This window comes from Bactrocera dorsalis, chromosome 1 (assembly GCF_023373825.1).
Source record: "Bactrocera dorsalis isolate Fly_Bdor chromosome 1, ASM2337382v1, whole genome shotgun sequence".
In the NCBI taxonomy this organism is placed as follows: Eukaryota; Metazoa; Arthropoda; class Insecta; order Diptera; family Tephritidae; genus Bactrocera; species Bactrocera dorsalis.
This window is the reverse complement of record NC_064303.1, coordinates 2,007,174-2,027,360: the sequence shown is the minus strand read 5'-3', so window position 1 is coordinate 2,027,360 and position 20,187 is coordinate 2,007,174. Positions and strand designations below refer to the sequence as shown.

At 36.3% G+C, this 20,187-nt stretch overlaps 1 protein-coding gene across 2 annotated transcripts in view; it reads left to right on the top strand.

Moving 5' to 3' along the window:
- The window catches only part of LOC105232314 (thrombospondin type-1 domain-containing protein 4), a 37,965-nt gene extending 18,081 nt beyond the window's left edge, over nucleotides 1–19,884 (top strand). The window contains exons 2-7 of one of the 2 annotated variants that reach the window (XM_049456796.1): nucleotides 13,842–13,941; nucleotides 15,218–15,419; nucleotides 15,527–15,708; nucleotides 15,763–16,752; nucleotides 16,829–16,979; nucleotides 18,628–19,884. In XM_049456796.1, the coding sequence (XP_049312753.1) occupies nucleotides 13,912–13,941; nucleotides 15,218–15,419; nucleotides 15,527–15,708; nucleotides 15,763–16,752; nucleotides 16,829–16,979; nucleotides 18,628–18,770 (1,698 nt within the window). In that variant the 5' untranslated portion in view covers nucleotides 13,842–13,911 and the 3' untranslated portion in view covers nucleotides 18,771–19,884. Of the gene's footprint in view, nucleotides 1–13,841; nucleotides 13,942–15,217; nucleotides 15,420–15,526; nucleotides 15,709–15,762; nucleotides 16,753–16,828; nucleotides 17,165–18,627 lie in introns of those variants that run through there. The other variant, XM_049456786.1, reaches the window with a different exon arrangement.
- Nucleotides 19,885–20,187: the final 303 nt, after the last annotated feature.

Here is a 20,187-nt window from a genome sequence, read left to right as displayed (position 1 = left end):
TGATGTTTCCTTCCGCATGTAAAAAACTTCGTATACTTTATATAGACAGTTCAACCGAGTTCGTAATAAAAACAAATACCTTTTTTGTATAGTACACTTAAAAAAAGGTTCTTAAACACCTCGCTTCCAACTACTTTAGAAAACATCTCCTTTCATGAACCTTGTAGGAATGCTCTACAAAAAGGTCTCCTACTACTTTTTTGTAGATCTAACATTTTAAAATATATTAACGGTTAAAATTTGTATATTTTAAGATTGACTATTTTAAGGCAAATTTGTTTTCTTATGATTGTATAACTCAATAAAACTTGAGGTAAAGAATCTTCCCGTTTTAATTAACAGCTCATACTTGGAGAGAATTTCTTTGAGGTGTCTAATAACTTAGTTAAAACAGAGTTACAAGCAAAAAAAATACTAGCTTTAGACCCACCCCATTTTTCAAGGATCAGATCATATCTGGATTTAATAATTTTGCCACTATTGTTTTTAAAATTTAAATAAATAATCCAATTTATTTGTACTGTGGTGAAATCTCAGCAATTTCCAGAGGCTTCGACTAAAAGTGGTTCTAAAATCCACTAGAATATTTTTTTCGCAATTTTTGTAGAATTCTATTAGACTTAATAGATCTTAGGCTTCATATTACATAAGGTCATCTTTTAAATTATATTAAATGAGATGCAGAACACTACTCACGTAGGTTCTTAGAAAAATTTTGCATACAAAGAGTGCAAATCAGTTTTAGTGAGAGAACATAATTATGTTTTTATGAGCGATGATTCGATTGGTATAGATGACAGATGCTTTGCATGCAAACTGAATACCAAATAAGCTATGACTAAAGTTTAAAAATATGTTATGGCAGACACTCAAACATACGCACCTATGGATGTATGGAAAGCTCAATCAAAAAATCGCAACACTTAAAAAGTGTCAAATCAAAAATAGGTGATAACACCAATATTACTTACAAATACTTATATACATATACATATATGTTCATATATACTCGTACAAGTAAAATAATCAAAATTGTATTGAAGGGTAATAAAATTTAGAAAATAATTAGGAGCATTGCAACACGTACATAAAAATTGGAAGTGCGAAATTGAAAACAAAAAACTATAAACGTTTTTGCAAATACGAATTGATGGAAGAATTTCGTATGCCAAGCTGTAGTTCATTATCGTCTGTTAAAACTACACGCGCAGTTTTGTATACAAGTTTATATTGTATTTTCATTCTTACTCTTACTTAGGAGTCTCAGTGTATAACATATATATATATACCGTATACATAGACGCTAGTAGGTAAAATATTCTAAATTCATGGGATTTTAAATACATTTTTTTATTAAACTGAGGCGAGCTGTTGCGTATTTTTTGTTAGGTAAATCGTAAATGCATTCTTGGATAACACAGGCTAACAAAATTTTAACTTTCTTTGTCCCATGACTCATACCGAGTTTTGAATTTACTAGGGTCACTAAACATTAATATGTAATATGTGAAAAGAAAGAAATTGTCTGACTTAAGCTTTATTGTAACATTAATATATATGTATATTTCTTAAAAAGTAAAAACATTATGAATATTTGGTTTCTGGAAGTTTTTTATAAGTTTAGTATTCCTGCGCTCCATTTACTTTGATAGTGCTTTTCCTTTAAGAAATATCCTGAGTCTATCACCTTGTTCGCCATTAAAATTTGGAAAGAACTCCAGATGAGAGAACAAATCCAGCGCCATGTGAAGAAAAAGATTTCGAATTTGTGGTAAGGGTTCTGTGGGGCGTTTGAGGTATCCGGATTACGATTTTGAGTTCAAATCCATTACCCATCCATCCATGAAACCCATCTCCTTCCATATTCATTCACATCGGTAGCTTCTTTTTCTTTCTTTAAATTAACTTAATATGTCAAATAATATACACAATATAAAGTTTATTTTACATTTTCATAGTAAACATGCTTTTAAACACTCTCTTTTACAATTCCAATGAAAGCAAATAAAACCGCAAGGTGGCCGTTAACTTAATGCCTGAGTAAACAAATCTCTCAGTAGTTTTATGCTCACACTTCAGAAGTGCAAATAAACAGTTTGAATATACAAATAGACCCACTAATGACTTTCAACTGCAATCGAAGCATAAAAATCAAATTTATAGGTAAACAAAAGGCTAAAGCTGCAACTGTGTGCACCCATGGAGCTGAGAGCACGTGAGTAATATGAGGAAGGTGGCAGAAAGGAAGGTTCAATTGATACGAGTAGCCGAAATCATGACCTGCACCTGTCAAAAACACCTTTAAATATATACAAATGCTCTCACATACATAATTATGTCTTGTTGTATACAAGTATTAAGCACCTAGGGCTCGCAGTTTAAAAGCTTAAAGTGTTATCGCACTTTAAATGTAATTGATGGATTTTTTATTGCCGATTTTCCAACAAATGACCAATATTACTCGCATTACTGTACATATGTACGTAGGTATGTGTGGGTACGTTTATTAGGGTGTGTTACAAGCATTACTAAGCAGAATGTATTATTCGTAAAGCAAACAAAAAAGCGCCAAATTTTGGCAACTCACTGTTCATTCACAGATTCTCACACACCGCCACACAAATTGTATACCATTATTAAATAGCTTTAATAGGCTTTATAAACAGCTAATTAAAATCAAATAAATTTAAATTGTTAACGCCGACTCTTGCGCCTATCAGTTCGATTTTTGTTTTAATTTTCGTTAACGAATTAATTCAAGGTCAATGGTTGCTCCTACTTGTAGAGAATTTTGTATGTACACATATATATAAAGTTTATATTTACAGAGTGTTTATTCAAATTATTTTGTTGTCGTAAAGTAAAATACATACCCTTCAGAAATTCTAAATATTCCATACAAGAACTTAATTTAATTAGTCAGTTAGTAATAGTTAAGTCTGAACAATTGCTTTGGAGATGGTACCGTTACTTTTGCAAATAATTCATGCCGAATTATGAGTATATATCTTGGAAAATAAAAAAGTTTTCCATACAATAACTTGATTCCGATCGTTCAGTTTGTATGAGAGCTGGTATATTAGTCCAATATCAACGGTTCCGATAAGCAACCATCTTTCTGTGGAAAGAAATACTTTAAAAAGTCTCAGATGGATATTGCCAAAACAAATTCGCGTTGTTTAGTATAATCTCCCTGAACTTTAATGCATTTGCTCCAACGATCCTCCAATGCTCTTGTGACACGGTGCATTGTCCTGATGAAAAAGTATTTTTTTCTTCTGGAAACCGGGTCTTTTGTAGGTTGCATTAATATTCAGAATTAATTGTTTTACCAATTTGCAAGTAATCCACAAACAAAATTCCTCTCGCATCCAATAAAACTGACGCCATAACCTTCTTGACCGATTTCCCGACAGCAACTCGTTTCGAAAGCGAACAATCAGGTTCACGCCACTCTTTATCCTCTTGTTTGGGTTCAGGATCATGGTGATAGACCCAAGTTTCATCCATAGTGATGAATCGATGCACAAAATCCACTTTATCCTTTTTCAAATGCTCCAAATGTTGCTGAGAAAGTCGCTTTCGAATGTGTTTTTGTTCCATTGTTAGCAAATGCGGCACCGTTTATAAGCTTCCAAAACATATTTATTATTGTTTCTTTCTTAATATATGTATGTTCCTTCAAAGTAAAGTTTAGACTACAAATGTTTACAAATACATGATTTTTTTTTTAGAATTTTCGAATATCGTGTCGATCAGCGATTATTTATTTTATTGATTCAATGTAGCGGTTTTTATTTGGTTCCCTGAACTGCGTGAGAATTTTGAATATAAATATATATTTCAGACACCTCATATATGCTTGTTTCTATGCAAATTTATTAAGAAAAATATAACACATCGCCAAGACTGACTGCAACTTGGCCTTAACGATATGTCAATAGTCCACGCAAAGTTTATTCTATCATTTCACTTCCCTCTGCGCGAAATCGAATATTTATTTCTTGGCAGTATTTTCACGTATTTCAGCACATCAATTATTATGCGCTTTTATTGCATGCAAATATTTACAAAATCGTCATCTACATAGCGCCAGTTGGCGCTTGTGCCACCCGCGTTCGGCGACCAGCCCACGATATCCATTAGTGCCGTTGCATGCGCGTGAAATCAAGATATGCCTTTGTTCGTTGCTTCCGCGGCCCTTTTGACATTTACATGACAGCTCCCACAATTGGCGCACGGCAATAATTTCTATGCCCACGGACGGCTACCAGTAACCAGACATGTCTATGTTATGGGCTATCTGCCTTTACAGCTGCCAATCAGGCGCGACGCCTGCCAATGTGATACGGTTGATGTGTATGCGCACTTATGTTAACGTTGTGGTTGTCACTTGTCTGGCAGGCAGTAAATAAAAAATACGCAACTGTCATTTTCAATGTCAAAATTTGACGCATAGAAGTGTTACTTTTGCGGTTATGTTTCTTATATTTATCCAAGCATTGGCTATTTACTAACTTACATAGCTCATAACTATTTTTCATTTTCTTCTAATATGCAACTCATGTGCGGCTTGCTTGCTGCTCAATTCCATTGCATGCCTAAGCTTGAAATTTATCACCAACAACAGCATAGAGACATACAGAGAGCCGGACTTACGTGATTACAATGAATGCGTCGCCACACAGGCTGACAGTTATTGGGTTGTAAACTTGTTTGCTTGTCATTGATGTTGTTAGCAGCGATGATAATTGTCAGAGAGATGTCATCCATTTGGTACTGGGGAAGCTGTGTGCTGACTGCGCAAGGCGATGTGGGTGCTGCCAAAGTGCTTTCTTGTTTACAATATAATAACAGAAAACATAAAATGTGGTCGAAGAGGTATAGATAAAGTGAGTCAAGCATATTGTGATAGTAAATAAGCCAACGTCTCTCTTACTAAGAGATCATCAGGTTTGAGGGAATGAGCTCAAAACATGCACTGACAATTCTTTGTTATCCAATATTACCGATAGGATGCTCTCTTCATATCTAATTCTTTTCCTTGTGTTTAATCTAGAAGAAAATGGTTTCACCTTAACGGTGTCATTATACGACTAATATACTGAAAGTAAGTTTTCGTTTCTTTAAAGTCGGCTCGGCATGAGATATAGAAAATACTTTCCCTTCATTGAGAGGCTCTGTTCTTCAACCAGTGGACAGGATGAAGTACTTGAGACTTATTCCTGGTAGAAAGCTCTCTTGGAAATCAATCATCGAGAAGAGAGGAAAGAAGGCATCGGTCGCCTTATACCGTAAGGCCAATAATGCTTTATAAAGGGTGATTTTTTAAGAGCTTGATAACTTTTAAAAAAAAAAAAACGCATAAAATTTGCAAAATCTCATCGGTTCTTTATTTGAAACGTTAGATTGGTTCATGACATTTACTTTTTGAAGATAATTTCATTTAAATGTTGACCGCGGCTGCGTCTTAGGTGGTCCATTCGGAAAGTCCAATTTTGGGCAACTTTTTCGAGCATTTCGGCCGGAATAGCCCGAATTTCTTCGGAAATGTTGTCTTCCAAAGCTGGAATAGTTGCTGGCTTATTTCTGTAGACTTTAGACTTGACGTAGCCCCACAAAAAATAGTCTAAAGGCGTTAAATCGCATGATCTTGGTGGCCAACTTACGGGTCCATTTCTTGAGATGAATTGTTGTCCGAAGTTTTCCCTCAAAATGGCCATAGAATCGCGAGCTGTGTGGCATGTAGCGCCATCTTGTTGAAACCACATGTCAACCAAGTTCAGTTCTTCCATTTTTGGCAACAAAAAGTTTGTTAACATCGAACGATAGCGATCGCCATTCACCGTAACGTTGCGTCCAACAGCATCTTTGAAAAAATACGGTCCAATGATTCCACCAGCGTACAAACCACACCAAACAGTGCATTTTTCGGGATGCATGGGCAGTTCTTGAACGGCTTCTGGTTGCTCTTCACCCCAAATGCGGCAATTTTGCTTATTTACGTAGCCATTCAACCAGAAATGAGCCTCATCGCTGAACAAAATTTGTCGATAAACACATTTCGAACCGAACACTGATTTTGGTAATAAAATTCAATGATTTGCAAGCGTTGCTCGTTAGTAAGTCTATTCATGATGAAATGTCAAAGCATACTGAGCATCTTTCTCTTTGACACCATGTCTGAAATCCCACGTGATCTGTCAAATACTAATGCATGAAAATCCTAACCTCAAAAAAATCACCCGTTAGGATCGTTGTCTGGTAGACGGAGCACGGTAAACCATACTAGCTAAGAAAATGGAACGTGTTCAAAATTCTAATGGCATTCTTCTTGTTCCACCTTTAGATATAGTTGGTAGGAGCTTGGCGACGAAGGCTGCTATTAGACTTAAGGAGACTGGGTATATGAGGAGCTTTTTTACATTCGCGAAACTCGCTAGCTGTGTCGGTTCTACCATGTGTTGAGAGAAAAGGGTTGTAGTGACACTAAGTCTGGCTCCATTAGCCGACTCCTTCGCTGACCTAATATTAAATTTGTTTTCAAATAAATTTCACGTAGAAAACAAGTTTTGTTTTTATATTAGCATTTTTATATAAAGTTGAGGGAATGTGAGCATACTTTGCCTTTTACGCAATATCACAAATATTTAGTTCGCGTAAAAATAGCGAACCCATAAGTCAACAAGGTCGTAAAAATTTGCCATGTATTTTCGCCAAGTATATTCGCGAAACCTCTAATTATGTTATAAATCCATGCTAAAATGCTAATAAAAATGTTCGAACCAATTTAATAAGAAATCAATTTGTAGTTATTTTGCCGAAGGCGCTAAGCTATAAAATTGCGCGAACAACTGTTCACAGCTAATCAACAAGAGCGCAACGACCACCTTAAAATGCAGACACCAGTTCCATGCCCAACACACATGCATTAGTACGGTGTGTTCAAAAAAACTATCAAAACAATGGACGATGCTTTACTAGCTGCTTTGTTTTTAGTCGAAAACTATTAGAAAATGGAACACATTTACGTGCCTTACTGAAAATAAAGGTCTCTTGAAGCACGTCTTAACGCCGAAATTATGCAAATAGTTAGTTTCAATAATCATAAAATCCGAAATGGAACTGTGGACTCACCGCTTTTATGTATGTAGATTAACATTTACGGCGCAGAGAAAACAGATTGAAATAAAATCACAAAAATTATTGTAAATAAACATAAAAGACACAGCCATAATCGCTTCGCTCTTAAAGTGTCACATTCGATTATGGCCAACAAAATTGAAAACGTTATGACCGAAATGTGGCAGATGATGCATAATATTAAGACAGTTGCTGTGGCTCATTGTTGATGCTTGGAAATTTTAAGAGCGGTTGAAATGCCATGAACAGCATGAAGGTAGAAAAGTTGAGGCCTCGGCCACAAATGTCAAATGTAAATATATCATGCATAGGTTAAGTTATACTAGATGGATGCCCCGTCACTTAAGCGCCTACTGGTCCTTACTTATGTAAGATGGAGGTTTAGTTTCATTTGCGCTGAAGTATTTGTCGTACATGGCATTAATGACCTTTGCGAACTTAAAACCCAACTTGATATCTAATTTGGATACTTCGGCTCCTAGATATCTAGAATTCTAGATAAGACTGGACAGAAGCAGAGGAGGAGTGCTGGCACCTCTCTCATGCTTACTTCCCAGTAAGTTCTGAATGTATGGTAGTTTTTGTAGCGGCAGAATTCTGTCAAGTTGACAGTCCTTGGCCGGATAAGAAATTCGGGTCCGTTCCGATTACATTGAACTGACTGTCGTGGGAACGGCTGCATGTATGATTGTTACTTATGCCCTTCCGAATCGCATGATGCCAGTAGGTTGTGATCTCTTATTATTAAACAACTGTCCTGCAGTTTCTTCGAGACCGTGTGAGTGAAAAACATGTGTTTTTTCTTCGGGGTTCTTACACATCATCTCAGCGATCCTTAATGATAGCCAGTTCGGTAGCCTCTACATCTCCTGTCTCTCTGTTTCTGAGGCTATTCATATCTTACCATACCTTAAATCAGGTATAAAAGTCCGTATATTATAAATATCTGGTCTGATCTGCACATAAAACCTGAATGAAAAAAACTTTGACAAATATTTCAATACAAATCTTCACTCTTGATTTTGAATTAGGCTCTTAACCCAGTACAAACATTCCATTCATCTGTTATAAGCCTCGGTCAGGATGGCTTTCAATGCTTTCTGCGAAGAACGTGTAATAGCTTCAAAACAAAAACAAAAAAGTCGCAAGACTCTAAATGTGGTGAATCTGGTGTCTGATAACTATTGTTTTGGGCTTGGCTAAAAAGTTTTCACAATTATGCTAGAATGTGAACGGTGACAGTCCGTTCGTTTAAGGCAATTTCTTCCCTGTAAACTCCTAAAAACTGACACGTAAGGTTCCTTACTGACTTTACATGGTTTTTTTTTTATCGGTTTTGACTTATTCGCGTCATTCGCTGTATTGTTGGACAGTTGTGTGGTTATGTTCCTTCACCCACGTCTTGTAACTAGCGATGATACGTTTGATGAATAAATAGTATGATTCTTAGTTATGTTGCCGACCATCTTTCTTGCGACCACTAATCCACGTCGTTTTCACAAAAAAAAGCTTCAAATCCAAAGCTTAACCAAAATGTGTTGAGTCTGTTCAAAAGACATTTTGATATCTTTTTCAAATACTCTGAGGTCAACACGACGATTTGGAAGCACTGTTTCTTTAACTTCTTCGATGTTATCAACAGAGATGGATGGACAACTCACATGAACCATGCCTTTTAATGACATTGCGAACTTCACTGAGAGCTTTGTGTCACTCACTTACTATACTTGAGTGAGTTATAACGTAGACTCCCCATTACTATTATGCATGGATCTGTCCGAGTCATATTTGATCAGATGGGAAAACAATTTATTATAGTTATAGATTTTTTAGTGATTTGTAGGATGTTTACGATTGAATTAGTAGCACCAAGTTCCTTAAGTCGCGCCCAGCAAGCTTCTGGAATTGTTTAGGATGGTGGATCTTTGTGACCATATGTGACATATGGGAGGGCACAAAGGATTATAGGTCGCAGTGCAAGGCCTTAATTTCCCTATCTATCTGTCTAGTAAATATGTAGTTTGAATTCTTAAAGGATTTGTGTTTAAAATCAGAAAACTGTGTGAGTACAATAACGAAGTGAATGTACGGAAACAAAGCTCAGAAACTTTTTTTATTGCGAACTTGATAAAATTTGTATTTAAACTTGGAATTTCTTTGGTTAGGAATTTTATGGAAATTATTTTTGTTTGACAAGGCAAGAGATTGATTTGCTGTCACTCTTGAAAGCATATTTAAAAGATCCTTTGGCTTTATGGGAACTCAGTAATAGAGACCTTGCCCCATATATCTTAGCCACGCACAGTTTTTGTTATTGCTAGGGCAATTGTTGTATTCAATAGCACTTAAATTACTACCTTTGACAAATCGTCAAACAGCAACAAAAAAAGTAATTTTCAACAAATGTTTGTATTATAGAAAGATTATTCCATGCCATTAAATTCAAACGCCCGATCAACATAAAAAAGTGTACGCATTTATTTTACATGAAGCCGTAAAAATATTTAAATGTCACATAGCAAATTGGCCAATAAACCGATATCGACGCATTCAATGAGCCGCAACACGAGGCTGCTGCGCACAGCAACAATAACAATAACATTGAAGTCTCTCGTCAGGCCGAAAAATGCCGAAATGGAAGAAAAAATAATAAAATATGTGTGTGTGTATCGGAATATGCAAATGTAAATATCTTGTCATGCACCGATTACTTGTAGATGCAGCGATAATCTGTTGCAAATTCACAAGTAAACATAAACTGACTAAAGGCCAAATTGTGTTGACGTCAAAAATGCAACCGCCGACAGTGGCGGCAGTGCTGGCGGTGTTAGCTGTGGCACACCGGTCAAACGAAATGTAAATACCTGTGCACCACGAACGAGTGCCACAACAACAAGAAGGCGGCGGCAACCAGCAATAATAATAATATTACAATAAACCACTATGTTATGAGTGCAACAACAACAACTTACAATAATAATAAAAATTTCAGACAAATTATCCAAAGTTGCAACAACAAAAATAACAGCAGCAACAGTGGCAGCGACGCAGGTTTGAGTGCTTAAGTGGACGGTGATAGATAGTTTATGCGGAGCCACAGCTGAACGGACGGACGAACGCACCTAGTGCGCGACCGGCCGCGCATTCGGATGTGTGATCGGCCAGTGCGCTGAGCGCGACTGGACTGCGGCAGAGGAGGTGGTGTCACACACGCGTCGCTAAACGGTCGCTGAAGTTGCGTTTTCGTAATGTGTTTGAGTAGCACTAAAAGCTGTTCGAAAAAACACGCCACATTAGTTACTTTGTTGTTGTTTTAGTTTAGAAGCGCAAGTGTGTGCTGGCATGCACGCGAATGCTTGGCTTATTTGGACATGGATAATTAACCACTGAGGAATATTAAAATGCTAGTGAAGTAAACTATGTAAACAAAGCATTTTTTGTGTGGCCTGGCAATTAGCGATTTTTTTTTTGTTTATCCGAGAAAATTGAAAAACGGAACAAATTTCGATACTGCTTGGTGTGAATTTGTAGAATATGTAATCGATTCGACTAATATGTGTGAGTTTCTGTTATGATATTGCTAAATGTTTGATTGTAATTCGATATAGTTGTTTTTGTACCCGCAGCAATTATTACCCGAATAATTTTGTCAAATGTGCCGTTAATTTTGGCTGCACTGAAGCTGTAATACCCTTCACAGGCACATTTTTTATAGCATAAAACGGTATAAAAATACCTTTCTCTTGATTGTGATCGGCCAGTTTTTATTGAAGCTATATATTGCAGTGGTCCGATCTGAACACTACATTCGAAAATGCTTTGGAAAATAATCCAAAATTCTTGAAAAAATCTTATCAAATTGAAAAGTTTTCCTTACAAGAATTTGAGGGTTCAGTTTTAATGGCAGCTCAGTTAGCTTTGCATTCTCCAGACAGGATAAGACAACGAAGCAAATGGGTCTGAAACGACTGGCGCGCTATTGCTAACTCGGCTATAACCACGTAAGCGCTTTCTGCGCCAGTAAAGAAGAAGAAGATGGGCTGTATTGGCCCGACATCGACTGTTCCGACAAGTAATTAGCTTCTTGGCAAGGAATGGACGTGTGTGAAAGGTCGATATCTCACGATGATTATTTATATATTTATTTTAGAGGTCTCCGATGTTTCATTTTGGTGTTACAAGCAGTTTGGCAAGCTAATATACTCTGTTCAAGGTAAAAATACGGATTTTAGGCTTGCTGACTACTGCTGCGTCTTCCAAGCGAAGAAGACTGCCCTAAAGGTAGCAGTAGATCCATTGCTACAGAACGCAACCTCTTTCAGAATAGGGACTATCCGTTCCGACGTTATCCTTGAGTTCGCTGATTGTACGCCTAGAGGCTAGTGAAGAGTTGTCTAGATTCCTTATCTCTATCAAGTTTTTTTGTGATTAGACTGGTTTAAGCGACTGGTCATAATTAATTATTCAAATCTATTAGTTTATAAGGGCACACCTAGTGTGACAATTTAGATAAATAGAAAATAATTGAGGCTTACATTGCTACCTGTGGTCTATTGTGCCTTCTCCTATATCACATATGGTCACAAAGATTCAGGGCTCTGATTAATTCCAGGAGTTTGCTGGGCGCGACTGAGATAATGTGATCCCTGTCCACGTAGATGGAACCTAGGGCATTGAGCCTGCTTCTACAAATTGATGGGTAATATAGAATCAGGTGTTAAGTATTTTTCTGTTCCATGTCGCAATACAAGCAGTTTGCGCAATAGACTATGCCCATGTTGGACAAGTGCCTCCTGAGCCTGCAATGTATAGAGTGCGGCAAGAAGGCGGAATTATTCTTGGGGAGGTTGATCATATCTTAAACCTTACAAGGCAACCTGATCAGGTATACACGGTTGCAAACTGATAGGCATTTCAGCCTTCTTATACACTCCTCCACTTAGGCTGTGACAGCCTAAAACAGTAAGATTTTTTTAATCTGCGATGGTCTTTGACTGGTGTAGTGATTCATATTGTGGAGGAAATCTTAAAACTAAATTCTTTACTGATCTACAACAAAAAAACATGTAAAAAATTGTTTTTAAAAGATTTTGAATTTAAGCTTGCTTATTAAAAAAATTTGCAATATGTATAACCCTAATAAAATCAACGTCTGAAGCAATTCAAATTTCATCCGGCTTACTCTTGTAGTTCACGCCTAAAATTCTCACTTAGCGCGTAAGAATATATATATGAGTTTTGCTTAATTCGGCTAACCCATGTTGGTTGGCTTATCATCGAACCTCACCTACAAATTCCGTCTGCAAAAGAATACAGTTAGGTCTACACCTGTATTAGTATTATTACATGTATGAGTGCTTCATGTGTGTAAGCTTATTGTGTTGCTCATATAACATCACTTTCTTTGCATTTCTTTGCTTACGTTTATAAATCACTACAACAATGTATCTATTAGGTTGTTAAGTGTATCTATGAAGATGTAAATTGCTGCCAAACATTGTCTGATCGCGCTGATTAATTTGTTGTGCGTGGATCAAAGTGCAAATGCGGAGAATAAATACACTTATGTAGCCAATCGAATGTCTATAATACATACTTGTATGTATGCTTGTGAACTGTAAAAATATGCATATATCATTTTTTATTTGCGATTTATTTCCTATAAAGCGCAGATAACTGTAATAAATTCAAAGATTGCGTGAGTGATCGCGCATTGTGTGCGTGTATGAACGTATTTTAGAGTTCTTACTGATTTTATGGGAATGAAGAATGAATGAGTGTTCTCATGTTTGTATATGATAATTTTATCTACGAACTCTAGCTCCTAAAGTGAAGAAGACAAGTCGAAATTTTATAAAAATTATAAAAAATGCTCAATCAATAAATACCGTTTACTTTTGACTAAAAAGTTCGGTAGCACTTCCTGCTGCGCAGCTTCGAGCTCATCCACGCCCCTTCTAAACGCAGCTTATGCAAATTTCCATAACCCAACGCCCATAGCTTGTTTGTGCTCCGCGTTGCGTATAAATATGCCTAAATTATGAATTAATAAATATGTTGTTTTATAATTTATCACTAAATTATACATAACTGTGTGCCGAAATTAACACTTTTAATTAAGATGACAATGCGTGTGCTCACAAGGTACCCCCATTGTTCCACTAAGTATTATAAGGCAATAAATTAGGTGGGGAATAAATTTATAATAGCTTTCGCAGGCAATAAATGAAAGTAAGCTACACATATCGCGCCATGAGCAACTATAGAGACATAATTTGTGTAGATTTATGTCGAGTTTTTATTCGGATTTCAAGGGCTCCACTTAACTGGCTACGCTTTAGAGACATTAAAGTGTACACATAAAATTTATGGGCACTCTTGTTTAACATAAGCTCGGCTTATTGTTGAAAAATGTTGATTTCATTGATTATGATCTTGCCGCACCAGATTTTAAGCTACTTGTCATTTAATTATAACTAAATCAATTTTTCTGACTACACACACGCACATAAAGTGAAACGTCTCTTGGCCGTGCAGGTTTCGTGAGTCTTGTCATATGTTAATAGTTTGCTCTACACAAAAGCTAAGTAAGATTTATTGAATATCTTTGTTGAACTGCATACAACGCTTCCAACGCTAATCACCGCCGGCTTCGTGTTTTTATTTTAATAAAAATTATGTACGAATATAAATTTTAGAAGATTACATTGGCAACAGACGCACCTATAATTTTGAAGCAAAATTCGACGGTGTTTCGGGTGGTTGAAAATGTTGGAGAAGCTGTTCTTGGCTTTTTTGGTGAGTGAGTTATTTAGTTTTAATACAAAAATGATGTAATTAAATTTTATAATTTGTTTTTATTAAACTATATGGTAACGGGTGTTTCTACAAGAGCGCTACAAATTTTTTTTAATTAAACAAAACTCTTTATCCTTGGGAAAGTATGTACATTCGATGCTATTGCGTAAGAAACTCAATTTTTTTACATGGTCACGGGCAAGTTTGTAGAATTCCAGACCCTGAACCCAATTTTCGAAGGTTTTCTAGCATAAATCGGCCGATACTGGTGCAATTTTGTACTATGCCTGTGGATTAAAATTTTTCCTTTGGATGCTAAATCGTTGATCTGACAGACTCGTTGTTGGATCGTATATCTTTTCATGATTAAATATCAACACTAATTGAAAAGAAATTTCAAAAGAGCGGGAAAAAAGATGGCGTTGTTTGCTGTTCATATTGGTCTACTTTTATAGCGTCCCTATTGAAAAAGTAATTACTTAATGGAAGCTAAATTTACGACCTCAATATTAAACAAAATGTATTAATTAATTTACTGTCTCAACATCTTAGAGAATCCGGCCTCGATAGAAATAGAAATTACGAGTTCTTAACAAGAAAAGCTTAAAGCAATTTGAAACCTTCTTCTTCTCAGTGTAGATAGCCTTTGAAATATCTAAAGTCCTTTAAGGTTTCCTCAAAGATAGTGAAAGAATGCCGTTATCACTTGGTGGATCGAACATCCTGTTTCCCGATAAAGTTGCATTTGGTTTCAGAACAAAGTGATATCCCCTTTAACCCTGAAGCAAATGAACTAGACAGAGCAAGCACCACCTTCAACTAGCTTCCGAAAAGAGACAATTTATAATTTAATCGGAAAACATGTTTTACAAATAGCTGAGTCTCGGTGGAAATCGATCCGTGACTTGCTTACACCAGGAGTAGTGGTAACATCAACCATTGTACCAAATTCCACAAGGTAGAAGATATTATATTTTCTATGCCATCTAATGCAAGGCTTTGTATATGAAAATAATCGCAACTAACATATTGTCTCGTAGGTTGCTCAAATAAAACTTTTTCTACTGACGAACTTCATCAGAAGCACAGGGTGGTTCAGAGAGAATATTATAAAGAGACCGATAATTTTAGTTTTAGTTTCCTCCTAAAGGCCTAGGTGGAACGTTAGACATACACTGTACCTACCTACCTAATAAGACTTTAAAGCGAAACTCTAAGCTTCAAACACCAATTGTGATATGTATGTTCTACATTATATGTTTTTAAACTATTTAAGGCCGTCCATGCCACTGGAATCATCACTGGACTCTCTGCTAATAGCGGTTCAGTCGGCTGTGGCGGTTTGATTTGCCGACCAATTACGGGTATCTTCACCCGCGATCCTTTACCAGAAGACGCTTACGTGCATGTTGCTACAATACCAGCAGGTTCTTCAAACATTTCAATAACTGAGCTGGCGAACAGCATAAATTTACTAGGTAAGAAAAAAATTGCTTTTTTATATATTTACATTATACTCGTATTATTTCCTTTAACTCCGATTTGAGCGTATGTGACAACTTTATTATATACTAAACTCTTGCAGTGCTGCGTACACCCGATCAGAAATATATATTCAACGGCGATAATGTGGCTTCAGATAGTGGCGCCTATGAAGCGGTGGGTGCGGTTTTCGATTACCATCGTATAGATGGACTACAGCATGGCGATGGTGTTACCGAATGGATTACTTGCTTGGGGCCTATAAGAGATATGCTAGAGTTAATGGTGAGTATTATAATTACGCTGAAGTTTAGTAAAGACTAAATTTGTTTGCAACAGATATATAGCAAATCTTCGAATCCGGGCATCAAGTATGAGTATCTGCTGCCTATCACCTCAGACTCCGAGGAGAATGAGTTATCAGTAGAAAGCGACGGGTTCTTGAAAAACGGTCCAGAAGAGAGTTTTGCAAGCAATTCACGTTCCGGTCGCAGACGTCGCTTCAACTGGAAAGTAGTTGGCTTCAGCGCCTGTTCCAAATCTTGCGGTGGCGGCATACAAACACCGATTGTGCGCTGTGTACGCGAAAATCCCGTTCGCTACTATTCGCAACGCCGTTGCATGAATTCGGAAAAACCGATGCTGAATGAAAATTTGCTGCGCTGTAATACCCAGCCTTGCCCCGCTTATTGGCGCATCGAGGACTGGAGTGAGTGCCATTGCCAACAGGGCGAAGGTTATCGTGAGCGTGATATAAGCTGTGTGCAAGAACTTGCTTCCGGTATCGTGATACACGTTGACAACTCAGCGTGCACCGATGAAGTGCCGAATCCGCGCAAACAATGCGACTGCCCAAAGAATAGACGACGAACACATGCTGCCCGCTATCGTACGGCACATGCGGGCGCTAACGGTACTAATCATCGTGGGCGCGACAAGAATGACAAATCTGGTATTTGGCTAATGTCCGATTGGAATCAGTTCTGTTCGGCTGAATGTGGCTCAGGTGTTGAATATCGTACGATATTCTGTGATCGTACAAAGCCGAATACGGATCGCTGTGATTCGCGTGCCACGCCAGAAATCACTCGTCCATGTGAACGAGAACGGGATTGCGATAAAGGTGAATGGTTCGCAGGGCCGTGGTCACCATGCAATGGAAACTGCTTCAATTTGACACGCAGTCGTGCCGTTTATTGCATACGTAATCAGGAAATAGTTAAGGATGAGGATTGTAAACCTGAACTAAAACCACAGTTAGGCGAGAATTGTTCGCACGAAGAAGTGGAGTACTGTGGACCGCGTTGGCATTACTCTGAGTGGACGGAGGTATTGCCAAACTATTATTATATTTGCGGAAAGTATAACTTTATGAGCTCTTCTCTCTTTTCTTTGTTCGATTTAGTGTTCGAAATCGTGTGATGGTGGTACTCAGCGACGATCAGTCAAATGCCTTGAGTATGATGAACGCGAGGCTGCAATGCGTGAGTCGGCGAAGTGTCGGTATTCGCTGCGTGAGCCGATCTATCGCAGCTGTAACACCCAAAGATGCGATGGTAAGATACGTAACAGAAGTGGGAGATTTCTCAATAATAAATCCAGACAAAATGTATAAGTTTTTTAAGTTAAGCAACTAAATGAAAAATCTTTACTCTTTACTAAGTAAGCAACCTAAATTAATTGAAATAAAAGTGCTTAAATCCATTTAATTGTATTTCCTTTAATATGATTAAAAAAATATATCAAAAATTTAATAAGCATTCTTATACTCTTGCAACATGTTGCTGCAGAATAAAATAGTTTTGTTCACCTAACGGTTGTTTGTGTCACCTAAAACTAACCGAGTTAGATGCAGAGATATATTAGATAGATCAAATAGTATAAATGATCAGAATTACGAGACGAGTTGAATTCCGAGTGTCTGCCTGTGCATCTGGCCGTCCACGCAAGCGATAGCTTGAGCAAAAATTTAAACGTCTTATCCAATGCTACCTGGTATCCTGGAGGATAAGATACAAAGCTGTTAATTAGTATAACTGCAATTTGTTTGGAAGTGGCATCTAAGGTTGATACAAATGGGCGTGGCTCAGCTGTCTAATAAGTAGAAAGTCTAATAATAAACCCTTCAAGCAATATTAACCAAATTCTTTTAGGGAATATTTTTTGGCATTCCACCTCATTGATGACCTGTAAAATAACTTCGGGTTATAACCTGCCCACTTCCGTTATAACGGTTTTGTTAAAAACTACTAAAAGTCCGGTTAAACTATAAATAAATGCACCAGTGACATACAAGATTTCCTAGAGAATATCCAAATGGGGTTAATAGGACCCGCTGTTAAATTTAAACGATGAACGGGGCGACGTCCACATTTAAGTGAAAACCCATTATCCAAACATTTCAATAATAAGCGAAGTCAGATCCATATTTTCCATCCGAAATTCGAACACAATCCTTTCTTAATAAACCTGAAGGTATTTCCCCGTCTTTGATCTTTGCAAGTTGCAAGAGTATTAAACTTCCAGTTACACCCGAACTAAGTCCTATCCCTCTTATTTTTTCATTGATTTTCTATACTTAAGACTTCAAATAAAGTATATTTCTTTAAAGAAAACCTCAGCTTCGAAATCAAGGAATTACTAAAATTTTTCTTATGGCGAAAAGAAGAATTTATCTATCAAAATAAGAAGCATAACACAATTACGCATGTGTCACAGGTCGTGAAAACACAGTGTTGAAAGCGAAAGCTACTAGTTTTCTTGAACAAATTGTATCGAGTCACTACTCGAATCGAAGACAGCTTTATTACTTCACTGCAAATAAGCCACCACTTTTTAAACCTACCCCAGCTTACTGCTACCAATTTGTTCAAAGTTCCAACACTGGCACGTGCACCAAACAATTCGCTTCATCATTACACTTTCTCACATATTTGAATGCTTGGCTCGTATTTATACAATTTGTTCGAGAACCCAAGAAAAATATATCATCAAGCAGTTAAACCCTTTATCAGTTTCATACACATTTCCGGTACAATACTATTTTAAGTATCACCCGTACCCACTTTTATAAAAGAATGCTAGGACGCCAAAAATTCAACATAAAAATAGCTTTTAAATAAATTTAGTACTATAGACTATATATACTATGTATATATTTACATATATCTTTAAGAATTACAAATCTTTTGCTTATCATTTCAGAGCCCCATTTAGAGTTGCTGCAAAATGATGTTGCGGTCTCGTGTGTGGACGAGTTCAACAACTGTCAGTGGGCTGTCAAGGCGAAGCTCTGCAATTACGATTACTACAAGCAGAATTGCTGTTACTCCTGTGGTGCCGCCTAATTACATACTCGACTGCGTGGAGGGGTACTTAGCAATAGAATATGCTGCAATATTAAATTAGCATAATTTTTATTTTTATTTCGTTTTCGGCTTTATTTGAAAAAAAAAGAAATGTAGTATTCATATTTGCATAGCGAAAAAACGATTTGTGCTCTTTTTACCTACGAAAAAGCTACAGAAGTAATCGATTCGACTTTTTAATTACTGCAAATTCTTAAAAAAATTATTTATCTAAAATTTAACTTTTCGTGAAATTAAGCAATACACGTAGGCATTTTCTAAGTATTTATAATAATGAAGTTAGGCATAATTATTTAGTTGGTATTTGTTCTCTGAGTTCTGTAAATTAATGCGCATGAGAGTAATTGAAAAATGAGCTAAAATTCATTTTGTATTTTACATTTGATTTTAATTAATATTGTATATGTATTTATTTGTAAGGCACATTCCATATACATACGTACATATACAGTTGTATTTGCAATACTGAGCAAGCGGTTCAGCATTCAAGTGTTAAATTTAGCTTTAGACCCTTGCGACCGAGTATTTTTTTGTACAAAGACGGTTTCCGATATGTGTCTAATTTGAATTACCTTACTTACTTTTACTTGAAAAAAAAATCGAAACATTTATTTAAATATTTGAAACGAGTGGATTTCTTATTTCTTGAACGAAATCATATTACGACCGGAATTTCAATAATCTCTTACCTTAAGTTGAGAAATATGTTCTGCGTTCGTTTTCATAATCAGATTGCAATCAAAATCCTTTCTCACCTAGGCTTCACTCGGCAAAATTTTCGAATTTCTTAAAACCGTGTTCTTTATTTTAGAAAAAACTTAATGTAATAATTTAACAAATGTGTTCTAATAGTTTTATGTTTCTGTCTAATATTTTATATATAAAAAAGTTAATTCAGTAATATATTATAACTAATTTATATATACATACTATATTTACTCAAATTATTTTTATTTTTTATCACTTTTTAAGTTTAAGCGACCATTTAGCATAAAACTGACAAAAAAACAAAAGTACATAAAAAAACGAAGTGCAAAAAAATAATACTTTACTAATTAATAAAATTCACTCTTTTGTAAGAAAAACTAAATAATCGAAATTTTATTGTTGGTTTTACCTACCAGCCATCTTTGTATAGTTCGCTAGGCAAGCCTTCTTTACCGTTGAAAATTTCGCCTATTTGATGTGTTCTATTGAAATAGTAAGTTGGCTGCGGTTGGATTTTCGTGTTCTTACTTTGTTTATGAAACGAACAATTTGATCCATATTGACACAAAAAAAAAAAATTGCAGTCATTGACACGTGTTAACTAAAATATATATCAATAAGTGATGTTGAGCTCAGAGGATATGGCCAATAAGACAATTTTCAATCACTTTTCCTTTAACTAGTGTAT